Source organism: Ranitomeya variabilis, chromosome 1, assembly GCF_051348905.1.
Source record: "Ranitomeya variabilis isolate aRanVar5 chromosome 1, aRanVar5.hap1, whole genome shotgun sequence".
NCBI lineage: Eukaryota > Metazoa > Chordata > Amphibia > Anura > Dendrobatidae > Ranitomeya > Ranitomeya variabilis.
Window position 1 is genome coordinate 1,110,411,295 of NC_135232.1, and position 12,804 is coordinate 1,110,424,098.

The 12,804-nt window shown below is 43.5% G+C and overlaps 1 protein-coding gene across 4 annotated transcripts in view; it reads right to left on the reverse strand.

Annotated features, from left to right (window-relative positions):
• CFAP99 (cilia and flagella associated protein 99) overlaps positions 1 to 12,804 on the reverse strand; it is an 82,796-nt gene that overhangs the window by 9,458 nt on the left and 60,534 nt on the right. For all 4 annotated transcript variants that reach the window (XM_077280177.1, XM_077280175.1, XM_077280178.1 and 1 more), the window contains 7 exons: positions 12,268 to 12,336; positions 9,034 to 9,117; positions 8,433 to 8,521; positions 7,856 to 8,060; positions 5,212 to 5,353; positions 4,685 to 4,836; positions 4,325 to 4,530 (listed from right to left, as the gene is read on the reverse strand). In XM_077280177.1, the coding sequence (XP_077136292.1) occupies positions 4,325 to 4,530; positions 4,685 to 4,836; positions 5,212 to 5,353; positions 7,856 to 8,060; positions 8,433 to 8,521; positions 9,034 to 9,117; positions 12,268 to 12,336 (947 nt within the window). The remainder of the gene's footprint in view (positions 1 to 4,324; positions 4,531 to 4,684; positions 4,837 to 5,211; positions 5,354 to 7,855; positions 8,061 to 8,432; positions 8,522 to 9,033; positions 9,118 to 12,267; positions 12,337 to 12,804) is intronic.

Consider the following 12,804-nt stretch of genomic DNA (forward strand, 5'->3'; position numbering starts at 1 on the left):
CAGGACAATGACCCAAAGCCACCTCCAAATTATGCAAGAACTATTTAGGGAAGAAGCAGCAGCTGGTATTCTATCTGTAATGGAGTGACCAGCGCAGTCACCAGATCTCAGCCCCATTGAGCTGTTGTGGGAGCAGCTTGACCGTATGGTGCAAAAAAGTGCCCATCAGCCAAACCAACTTGTGGAGGGGCTTTTGGAAGCATGGGGGGAAATCTCTCCAGATTACCTCAGCAAATTAACTGCTAGAATGCCGAAGGTCTGCAATGCTAGAATTGCTGCAAAGGGAGCATTCCCTGACGAAAGCAAAGATTGAAGGAGAAAATTATTATTTCAAATAAAAATCTTTTTTTCGAACCTTGTCAATGTCTGGACTTGATTCTCAATTCATTTGGCAACTCATTTGATTAATAAAAGTATGAGCTTTCATGGAAAACACAAAATTGTCTGGTGACCCTAAACTTTTGAACGGTAGTGTAGATAATAGATAGATAATAGATAGATGATAGATAATAGATAGATATATAGATAAGAGATAGATGATAGATAATAGATAGATATAATATAATATAATATATATAATATTTTCCCTCTTTGGACAAACTTTTTTGTAAAGCATTTTGCCAACTTTCTCAGATTCACGTGCTATAAATGCCATCTTCACGGTGGGGAAGGTGCGATCAATAAATGGATCATGCAGCGTGCCCTGGACCCTGCATCCCTTGTGGCCACCTTCGATATATGAAGACCCCTGACTTTGCACTGTACGGGTTGGTGTGGCGTGTTTATGGTGAAAGTCCTTGTTGATGCTACAGCCGCCATACTGGAGCACCGCAGATAAAATTCCCGTTCCGTCTTCCCGTCCCGGCGCCGCCAGCGTTTTACCTCTGCACTACATGACGCCTCGTGCAGCTGCGATATGTAAATCTTCTCTTTACGGCTTCAACTGTATTTATTAGTGCAGCTGTACCGAGTCTGCATGTAAATGAGCTGTCGAGAAAATGAGCTAATTACTCCGCCGCTGCTACATAAATCAGGTAATGGGGTGATTTTTACACGATATTTTAAAATTAGCTGTTTTTTTTTTTTGTTTTTTTGTTGTTTTTTTTTACAAAAAACCTTTTAACATAAGTAACGTACTAAGCAATTTAACGCCTGAAGATTTGGGTCACTGCCACCTCCTGGCATGCACGGGGTAATTACAGATCCTTCATTATTGCTCCATATTGAATAAAACATGAACTAAGGAAATAATCAACAAGCACAGAATGATGTGGAGCATACATACGGATCTGTGCGTAGGCTCTATACGTCTATACGACTCTATCCTTGTTGTGTCCAACTTTTTTTTCTTGAGGTCAGTATTATTACAGCGATACCGAACCTATAGGGTGTTATATATATGTGAAGTTTTGATTATATTTTATAGAATTTTGAGGAAAGATGCCGAAAAATGGCAATTCTGCAGTTTAGAACTTTTTTTGTTGCTTTATGGCGTATGATGTAGGGGGTTACATAACACAATTTTTTGGTAGATTTGTTAGTACCAAACATCTCCTAAATATATATATTTTTTATTTTTCAAATATCTATTTTTTATAATGGGATAGAGGCAAATCAAACTATTACGTTTTTGCTTTTTAATCTTTTTAAAAAGGTTTTTTTGTTTTACTTTTTACTGTCTTTTTTTGTTGGCCCTTATTTGGAAACTTGAACCTGCTGATTTCTATCCCTCCTCCTCGGTTCCTGGCATCTCTTGTAGTCGAATGCCATTCTTTTAATCGTTCAGAGACATATTTAAGTAAGTCTAGATTCCTGCAAGGTGTAAGATCGTCTTTCTTAATTCCCAGGTTGGGCATTAAGAGACTTAACCCATTTTTGATGGACAGCGCACAGCGCTTGGACTTATCAGTTTTGTGTCTGTAAATTGGTATCTAGGCATAAAACGAAGAAGATATTGATAAATTACAGGATGACTAGGATAAATTTGAGAATTCATGTGTCAGGTGAGGTTCAATGTGGATAAATGTAAAGTTATGAATCTGGGCAATAATCTGTGGACACCATATGCTCCAGTCGGAGTAAAACTAGGAGAGTCACTTGTAGCGAAGAATCTGGGTGCTCTTGGAGATCACAGACTACGCAACAGCACAATGTCAATCAGCAGCTTCTAAGTCCAGCAGGATATTGTCAGATATGATGTAATACTACAATTTTACAAAGGGTTAATGCGATCTCATCTGGACCTCATCTCGAATATGAAGTTCAGTTCTGAGCACAAGCTCATAGAAAGGAAACCTGGAGCTAGAAAAGGTACAAAGTAGAGCCAAAAAAATGATAATGGGAATGGAGGGTCTTAATTATGAGGAAAGATATATTTAATCTTCAGAAGAGATGTCTACAGGGGACAATCTTTAAAGGACACAAGGCTTCTATAGTCTTCAGAAGAGACGTCTGCAGGGGACAATCTTCAGAGGACACAAGGCTTCTATACTCTGTAAAAGAGACGTCTACAGGGGACAATCTTCAGAGGACACAAGGCTTCTATAGTCTTCAGAAGAGATGTCTACAGGGGACAATCTTCAGAGGACATAAGCTTCTATAGTCTTCAGAAGAGATGTCTACAGGGGACAATCTTCAGAGGACATAAGCTTCTATAGTCTTCAGAAGAGACGTCTGCAGGGGACAATCTTCAGAGGACACAAGGCTTCTATAGTCTTCAGAAGAGACGTCTGCAGGGGACAATCTTCAGAGGACACAAGGCTTCTATACTCTGTAAAAGAGACATCTACAGGGGACAATCTTCAGAGGACACAAGGCTTCTATAGTCTTCAGAAGAGATGTCTACAGGGGACAATCTTCAGAGGACATAAGCTTCTATAGTCTTCAGAAGAGATGTCTACAGGGGACAATCTTCAGAGGACATAAGCTTCTATAGTCTTCAGAAGAGATGTTTACAGGGGACTATCTTCAGAGGAGATAAGCTTCTATAGTCTTCAGAAGAGATGTCTACAGGGGACTATCTTCAGAGGAGATAAGCTTCTGTAGTCTTCAGAAGAGATGTCTACAGGGGACAATCTTCAGAGGACACAAAGCTTCTATACTCTTCAGAAGAGACGTCTACAGGGGACAATCTTCAGAGGACATAAGCTTCTATAGTCTTCAGAAGAGAAGTCTACAGGGGACAATCTTCAGAGGACACAAAGCTTCTATACTCTTCAGAAAAGATGTCTACGGAGGACAATCTTCAGAGGACACAAGGTTTCTATACTATTCAGAAGAGAAGTCTACATGGGACAATCTTCAGAGGACACAAGGCTTCTATACTCTTCAGAAGAGACGTCTACGGGGGACAATCTTCAAGGATATAAGCTTCTATACTCTTCAGAAGAGACGTCTACAGGGGACATGATTAACTTGTACAAGTACATAAATGGCCCATAAAAAAGAAGGACAAAAGCTAAGTAAAACCCCTCAAAAGGTAATGGAACACTCCCTCCATCTGAAGTAAAGAAGGTTCAATCTCCAGAGGACACAAGGCTTCTATACTCTGCAGAAGAGAAATTTACGGGGGGACATTATTAAATTGTACAAGTATATAATTGGCTCATATAAAAGGATGGACAAAAGCTGTTTCAAGTAAATCTCCTGAGTTAATAGGTCAATCCCTCCGTCTGAAGTAAGGAAGGTTCAATCTCCAGAGGACACAATGCTTCTATACCATGAGAACTATTAACCTCTAGAACAGCCGACCTCAAGAGCTGGTGACAGCAGGAACCTTTAGGACTTAAAAAAATGCTTAGATACTTTTATAGAAAAAGACCATAAATGCTTATATACATGTATAAAGTTCTTGTTCTGAATGTTGATCCATTTGATCGACATTTGTGATCAGGCTGGATCATGTATTATGGCTGTATCTATAACTAACCCTTGATATTTTCCCATCCCTCGGTTGAACTTGATGAACATCTATCTTTTAATTGATCAACTATGTAACCAGGAAGGGAAGTGGAGATTAGCAGGTGTGCTCCTTATAAAGGATAGAAGCTATTGTGTAGTATCTACCAGAATGGAGAGAATCGCACAAGGTGGCCTGAGCTGTGGGAAATAAGGAGCATTGGAGCTTTAGATAAGGTTTTTATTAGTACCAAGGCACTTTGAAGCCGGACCAATGCCTTTTTCAAGGTCAAAAGAACAGATGACTGTTTAGGATCTAGCTGCAAACCTGATTTCCACTCAAAAAAGTAGCATTTGTAGCAGAAATCGCAGGAGACATGCATCAAGGACCTCAGACCTCAATGGAAATGACGGACACCGCACTGACCTGAGGAGAGCGGCTTTGCCTTGGGCAGCTCTGTGGAGAGAGATCTGCTCCAGTGTATCCAGAAGATACTGCTGTTTTGACTGCTTTTCCTCAAGGATCTGATCTCTCTTTTCCTCCTCGGCTTTTCTTTGAGCTTCTTTTAGTAAAGCTAGACGTTCCCGGAGCTCCACTACTGACATCTCACAGTTCAGCCCATGCCCCGCAGTCTGAAGAGCAGAGCAAGCCACAGACCAAAATATTAGTGTCCATGAAGAGCCATGAAAAATCTTACAATTGTGATCGGTTGACAAGATTTTTTGTTACTCAAGGTAAACCGTAATTCTGTGAGTAATACCATCAAGAAGGCCTATCGGCACTCACCTGTGTTAGATCCACAAACTTCTGTCTAATGATTGGCACTGACTCCATGGCTCGTATCTCACGGATCAGCTCAAATTTCCTCCTCAGCTCCTCTTGTGCCTCCTCTAAGGCCTGGCGTAACAACTCCCGACTCTCCTCCGCTACTTCTTGTACTAGAGTGGGATAAAACCAGGTGGTAATAACAGATCGTGGTCTCCGAGAAGACGACGTGACAAAAGAACAGATCATCGTTAACGTTTCATTGACGGCTATTCTTCTCGACTCTGCTATTCACGAGCGTGATCAGATTGGAATGTGTTCTCAATGGCTGACTTTGCTATTTTTGTGTATAAGTGCCTGCAGTTTATTCCTGTATGTATCTAAGCACATTAGTTATGGCAGAAGGTCTTGCTGATGCTCCTGGGCACCCAGCTCCAGGCACCACCGCCACCTCCTGAAGGGAGACATCTTCGGTAAAGGTAACACCTCTGAAGCGGCACTGAAGTTATGAAGCGTCAGCCTGACCTAATTCTTCTATCATCACGTACCTATTTGCTGCTTGTACTTCTGGAGCTTCAGTTTTGCCTGTTTAGTGTTTTTGTGTCCCTCAGACACTTGCTCTACGAGGTCCCTCATCTCCTTCTCTTCTTGCAGACGTTTCTTAGCGTATTCCCGCATCAGCTTCTCCGTCTAAAGACCAAACAATCATATGATTATAAAAAGGGCAAAGTGAAGACAATCTAATGATCCATGTGCCTGGAGCTCCATCGTCTACGTCCGCAGGCTTCACTTGGGATTAAAGGCCCCGTAGACATTAGATGGGTGTTGCTCCCCCGATTTCCTCAGCCGAGTGCTCCTGTGTTTTCAATGCGAGACTCCCCTTGTAGTGTCCCATCTCCATGAAGGACAAAAAGGATCGGCCACTGGAGTTCCAGTCTTCCAATCTTCTTCCTCCCGGACATCATCCATCGAGGGAAAGTCAGAAAGTTTAGGGTTCCGATTTTTTGAGTTTTTTTCACGCATACTCATGTATTCTATGGAGTCTGTGCACATATGTGATATTTTCCTCTGACCGAGAGGACCACAGAAAATATCTGAGATGTCAGATTTTGATCCGAGCATCAGATCAAAATCGACAATGCAAGTCAATGGGTCCGTGAAAAACACCCTACAGCACACGGGTGATATCCGAGTGCAGCCGACTTACGCGGACTGTCAGAAAGGAGAAGGTGGAGAAAGTTTTTATATTTTTTTCTCTCCACGTTTGAGAAAATACTGATGACACTCGGATAAAACTCTTATTAGATCAGAGTAATCGGTCCATTTTTCTCATACATGGAATATAGTGTTGTCTGAATGAGGCCTTAGACTGTCAGCCGATCCTGATAATATCGGTGGGTTCAGCCGACTTTAGTCTAATGTACACGGAGGTCTTAATCGTAAGACAGGTAACGGGACGATTCCCCTCTTTCCATTAAAAAAATATGCTCAATAGAATCAAGTATGTACAGTATATGTTTGTGCTGGGTCATTGGGATATTTGCCTAATGAAAGAACGTTGGGCGATGGCTATCTGATAAAATGGTTATTCCCTTCTTCATAAACTGGGTATTGTTCTTGTAAATACCAACACTTTTGCAATTTACTGCTTATTAATATTTGCAGCCGTTCTTGAGATATTAAATGTTTCTTTTATTTAGCACTCGTTGCCTAGGAGACCGACCACTGCTGCTGTCCAGCTTGTAAGCGCTGCAGCTGAAGCTGACCTGGGATTAGGAGGTAACAGCGCTCTCCAGCGATCCTGGCCAGCTTCAGAGCAGCTATTCTGAGTCCGATAGATAAGAGTTTGTATGTACTGCGCATGTTCTCTTGTCCAGCAGCGGTGGTCGGTCTCCAAGGCAATGAGCTGAAAAGTGTTAATATCTCAAAAACGGTTGAAGATTTTAACAAGCGGTAAACTGCAAAATTGATTGTATTTACAAGCTCTATCCGACAATATACTGTCACGGATGTGTCGGAGGGTGCAGACCATTGCACTGCATCTGTCCGCAGAAGGTCTCTGTTGTTTGTGGCCACCTCCCCTAATGAGGTGCTAATGACCACACCTGGACCTGGGTGTTTATAGCTCCCTACTTCCTGTTGGGAGGTGCGGGTGTTATTTCCATTCCTCCCTTGTCAAGGCTTGGAGCTACAGCAGTCGGCTATCTTCCTGTCTGGTGCTTCCTCTCTGAGTCTGCTCAAAGATAAGTGTTCCCCCCAGTTTGTCTATCCCAGTTGTCTGTAGTGTAGTGGGGATTGACTAGCGATCATCCTGTCCTTCCCTATGCAGGTCTTACCACTGGGGTCTGGCAGGGCTTACGTATCCTGCTCGGCGATAGGTGCGAAACCTATTTAGGGTCTTAGGGCACACAGGGTGACGTTAGTTCTGCCTAGGGGTCTCCACTCTCTGATTCCCTAGCGTTGGGCTCCCCTTTCCCTTATCCCTTTGTGTTGCACTTAGTCTGTCCTACACTGTGCGTGACATCTACCCATTTATGGAGATGGGAACAACCCTTTAAAAAAGCCCCTGACTGATAGACAGTCTACAGGTTAAGTCCATTGTTGGAATTTTTTAAGGAGGCAGAATTTATGATTTCACTTTATCGTCAGTGACAAAATAAGGTTTCAGTTTTCTGTTACCCCCCATACTCACAAACGTATGCCCCCCCCCCCACCCTGACATCTTCCTTTATTGTTGCAGTAAACCCCTAATGGATTAACAATTGAGACCTGCGGGTTACAGTCGCTCTGCGGGTTACAATCGCACTGCAGGTTACAATCGCCCTGCGGGTTACAATCGACCTGCGGGTTACAATCGACCTGCGAGTTACAGTTGCCCTGCGGGTTACAATCGCCCTGCGGGTTACAATCGCCCTACGGGTTACAATCGCCCTGCGGGTTACAATCGCCCTGCGGGTTACAGTCGCCCTGCGGGTTACGATCGCCCTGCGGGTTACAATCGCCCTGCAGGTTATAGTCGCCCTGCGGGTTATAGTCGCCCTGCGGGTTACAATCGCCCTGCAGGTTATAGTCGCCCTGCGGGTTATAGTCGCCCTGCGGGTTACGATCGCCCTGCGACTATTCACGGCTTTTATTTATGCCTCTCAGCACTGACATCTTACCCTTACAAATCTGCCCACTTCTACATCTCACCTCCTCTTTCTTCATTAGGACCTTTTTCTTATTCTCCTGGATGAGGTTCTGCCGTGCCAACACGGCTTCCTCACGGCTCAGTTTTCCTTCCAGACGCCGGCACTCTATATCTGCTAGTTGTCTTTCCAGGTCCTTTCCCAGCATTTGCCGCTGCCATTCAAGAAACTCACTCGGATCCCGGGCGCCATCAATCAGCTTCTCTATTCTGGAAAGCATAGTGCAAATTAGCAGAAACTGTTGGGTAACGACAAAGGCATCGACTGTGTCATGAGTTGCCAAACTAGGCAGCTGCCTAAGGCTCGCAGTCCACTAAGGGATCTACTGAGCACAGAATCAACCAGAGGCAAACTATACCTAATATGTCTCCTTCTTCTGACGGCTCACGAGAGAATTTACTCCCTCCCGATACCTCTCTTTCCTCTCTATGCAGTAAGCACATACATGCCTCTGTCTGCAGATGTTGGAGCCAGATGGTGCCCATTGGTCAAAGGTGAACTCGGCTGATTTCTGATGACCCACTCACAGTGGCGGCACTGCCTCTGTGCCGCACTACATAACCCTCCTCTGCGTACTCTACCTGTTCAGCTCTTCCTCTACCTGCCGCTGATATAGCGCGCCCTCTCTCAGTATGGCTGCCGCATTCAGTCTCACTGGGACGTTGTCCACCTGAAAGGGAAAAATATGGAAGATAACGCTCTCCAATCAACATACTCCCTTCACCTGCACACCTGGGGCCCCCCTGTGCACAGAAGGCCACCACCGCTCCATATCTGTGCCCACTGTCTGCACAGAGCTCAGGACTAGCTGTACACATCTGTGCGCAGAGAGCTCCCCCTTGTGGCAATATCACATAATTACGGTTACACTTTTTTTTTCTCAAGAGGCAGGTGATGAGCCACCAGTCCCCATCGGACTCCATTTACTCCTGGTCACGAGGACGATTAGAAGATGTTCCTCTTAAAAAAACGACATTTCCTGAAGCGGTTTCCGTTTGAAAATCTTCAATGAAAATTGAAAAGTAAAACTGTAGTGTGAACATACCCCTGAGGGTAAGTGCACGCAGAGTTTTTGGAGGAGTCTTCTGGAACGAGCCCAAACTGGTTGAAGTGGTTTTACACTAAAAACTCATCGTCTTTAACCACTTCAAAACAACTCTGTGCACAGAGCCCAAGATTCACCTTCTTTATTGGAGATGGCTGGATTTTCGTTTTATTAAAGGCCAATTTGTCGTCTTCTTCTTTCATTATTTCTGATAGGACCCGCTGTAGAGACACCAGATAATATTAAAAACTCCATCCAGCCATGAATTCTGACATTGACTCACACAGTGTGGCACCACCTGGTGTTCATAGTGTACGGGAATGTATGTGTCCACCTAATAAGCTGAGTGCTAGTGCACATGCTCAGTCACTCTCCCCCACCGCTAGGTCTCTTCACAGTCATCCCCTGTTCACTGGAGAGCAGGCATTGGAAAAAGTTTTCTCCCTACATGTCAGGAAAGTAGCACAGTCTGCGCAGTATTTGGCAGAATAGCTGAGAACACTGCTTTTGTAGGGGAATTAAGAAGGGACTACATTGTCAACTGCCAGAGGGGGAAGGAGACTGATTTTGTACAGACATGCCGACAAAAATCACTAAGAGGGACAAATGGAAAGTCAAAAACTATTGGAAAGGATTGCTAGTTTTATTTTAAATAGTTCCTGTCACCATGTCATAAATGTCCATTATTTTCTCTCATTTTATTCCTGCTGCTCCCCTTTTATTTTTTTTTAAATCCGCCATATGGTTCAAGAGATATGGGCCTTTTAATTTAGAGCTAATTTTTGTTGCTCACCGGATCCTCTGGGGCGTGTCTTTAGGCTGCTCTGCATAATTACCCAGTGAGCCACGCCCCCTCAAAAATGAGCACTAAATAAAAAGCCCTATATCTCTGGAACCATATGGTGGATTTAAAAAAAATTTAAAAACGGAGAATTCTGGTGATCAGCGGGAACAAAATTAGAGCAAATACTGCCCATTTTTTATCTGCTGACAGATACTCTTTAAGGGTTGTCCTAGCAGTCAGAATCCACTGATCAGTGAGCGACAGCATGCTCTTTACAGGGCTTGTTCCTACCTGTTGATGACACTATTAAACCACATTAGCTCCCTCTACACGCCCTGCGGGCGTTAACCACACCGGATAGCTCCAAACAAAGATTGATACCAAAAAACGGAGCAAGAACATCCATAACAACATAGTTGTATATAAAAAGATATAAAGTTTATTAAATAATTCCAACTCAATAACATCAATATTAATACTGCAATGAGTGCTGTACGCACTCCGCATACACAGAGGCAAAACGGAGGGAGGACTTATTAGCACAAGGGAAGAAGTCTAAATCTGATGATGGTTTTGGGGTCAGGTTCATATTGACTTCCAACTGTCAGTGGAACCGCATCCGAGAGATATTGAATAGGCATTGGTCTGTATTACAGACCGATGCAATATTGGCCTCACATTTAACAGAACTTCCCCTTATGACTCAACGGGGGGGGGGGGGGTAGGAATTTAAAAGATAATCTGGTGAGGAGCCATTATGTAGCCAAAAACAGGAATAGAAATTTCTTGGATGCGGGCAGCCCAAGACAGCGTTGTTATCCATGCGGCTCATGTGTCCGAATATCCTTAGATGTGGGACCTTCAAGACTTCAGATGGGAGCAGGGAATTTAAAATAAGAGAGTTCATCTCGTGCAGTACGGCCTGTGTCGTTTACTATGCAACATCTCCCTGCTCCCTAATCTATGTGGGACTCACAACTAGGGAACTAAGAATTCGGACGCGCGAACATGTACGTGACATTATAGCCGCAAAAAAGGCAGTGGACGTGGCAGGTTTAAAAACTCTACCTAGACACTTCCGGAAGTGTCATGGATGTGACCCCAGAGGCCTGAAGATTAGAGGCATAGAGAGGATACATGGAGGGATCAGGGGTGGCAATACCGCCAAAATACTTGCACAACGTGAGTGTAGGTGGATTGTCACCCTTGATACCGTAGCTCCAAAGGGGCTGAATGAGAAACTAAGTTTCGCCCCTTTCCTCTGAAATGCCTGGGACCTATAATACATGTACCATCATCTGGTCCTGTTGCGCCTGTGTGGCATTAGATATTTTGAAACTTGAATTATGAAAGTCCTTTCTTTCTCTACTCTTGTGATGATTCACCATTCTGTCTTTTATTCTTTTAACATTAAATTGTCTTGTGTTTGTTTTTTATTTTAGCTTATTCTCGTATGTCTATGGCTACAGATGGCATTGGGCTGTATAATATTCCTTGCCTCCACGTAATAATATCACGTCGCAATCTGAAGAAGAAATAAAGAGATAAAAGGAGAATAATATGGCATAAAAGAAGATTGGAGTGTTAATAGTATTAATGTTACATACACACGTTATGTCACTGTCACTTTATGCATTTATTGATATATGGTTTATATTGTTGTAGGTTTGTATTGTATTTGCACTATCATGTCAGCCGTACGGAGTAGTGTTTTATCTTCTCTGTGTACGGCATTATTATATTATAGCAGCACTGTTTTTTCATTATTGAGTTCACTTACATGGTGGGCAGGAATATGTAGCTCTTTGATCCTTGTAAATATGGCCGATGCTGTGGTCTTCTTAAAAATGGACGCCGGGTGCGCGCACGCCCGCTGTCGCCCGGGGTGTACGTCTTCCGCTGTGTCCGTCTCTAATGGCAGGGCGTGCGTCACATGACGTCTATGGGAGGTTTTTCCCCCTTACGCCCGCCCTGCTATGACGGCCTAGGCGATGACGCGCCTCTGGTGCCACCACGCATGCGCCGCTATGCCGGCTTCACTTCCGTCTATTTTAGTATTTAAACTGCATGAGAATGGTTATATGCTAACCCTGCTGAGACAGCGAATACGCGAAACGCGCGTCCAGGGGAGCCACACCAGGAGGGGGAACCCTTTTCAAGTAACCACAATGGGTAAGCCTGATTAAATATATGGTGCAATCTTTGCATCAGAACTCTGTTACTTATGTGAAGGGGATACCGGAGGGACCCTGTATTTGGTTATTATTTTTGGGCTAGGCATCCAAGTGATAAAAAGGGTTTAAAGGGCATATTACTGTGTGCTTTCCCTCCTTGTGTTTGACTATCATCATGTCCCTTTTTTTTTGCCTCACTGTGTATGCGGAGTGCGTACAGCACTCATTGCAGTATTAATATTGATGTTATTGAGTTGGATTTATTTAATAAACTTTATATCTTTTTATATACAACTATGTTGTTATGGATGTTCTTGCTCCGTTTTTTGGTATCAATCTGTTGATGACACTGCTGCATTTCACCAAGCCACATCAGGAGATGTGTACCGTACCCATGAGGGCATGGCACTTACCTTGGTTTTCTCTGACTTCTCCGGGTTGGCGCAATTGAACTGTCCAATGTTTGCTTCCATTAACAGCTCCTGAAATGAAGAAAGAGAAGATAATATTCACATGATAAAGACAGAAGGGCACGCAGAAGTCAGAGCAAAATCCCCCCTGCTAAGGATGCGCCTTCTATCAGCCAGAGAGGAGAGTCACTGCAAAGGGAGGTTCTTGCACTGGCAGACCGGGCACAAAATTACTTTTTTTTATGGCTTTTGAGCAAAACAGAGACTAATTGAATACAAGTGATATGAACTAACCACAATGTATGTTTTGGATGGTTTATTACTGAAATAAAGTCAATGAAACATTTATTACACTAGATCACAAGAACTTTTGCAACATAAATAAATAAACTTCATGGCATACAAGCAGTCACCCACCAGATTCAAGTCCACACTCACTGCCGCAAAACAAACTTACTTCTCATCTCTCATATCCTCCCTAAACTACAACCCTAAACAGCTTTTCAACACTTTCACTTCTCCACTCCGTCCCCCAGCACC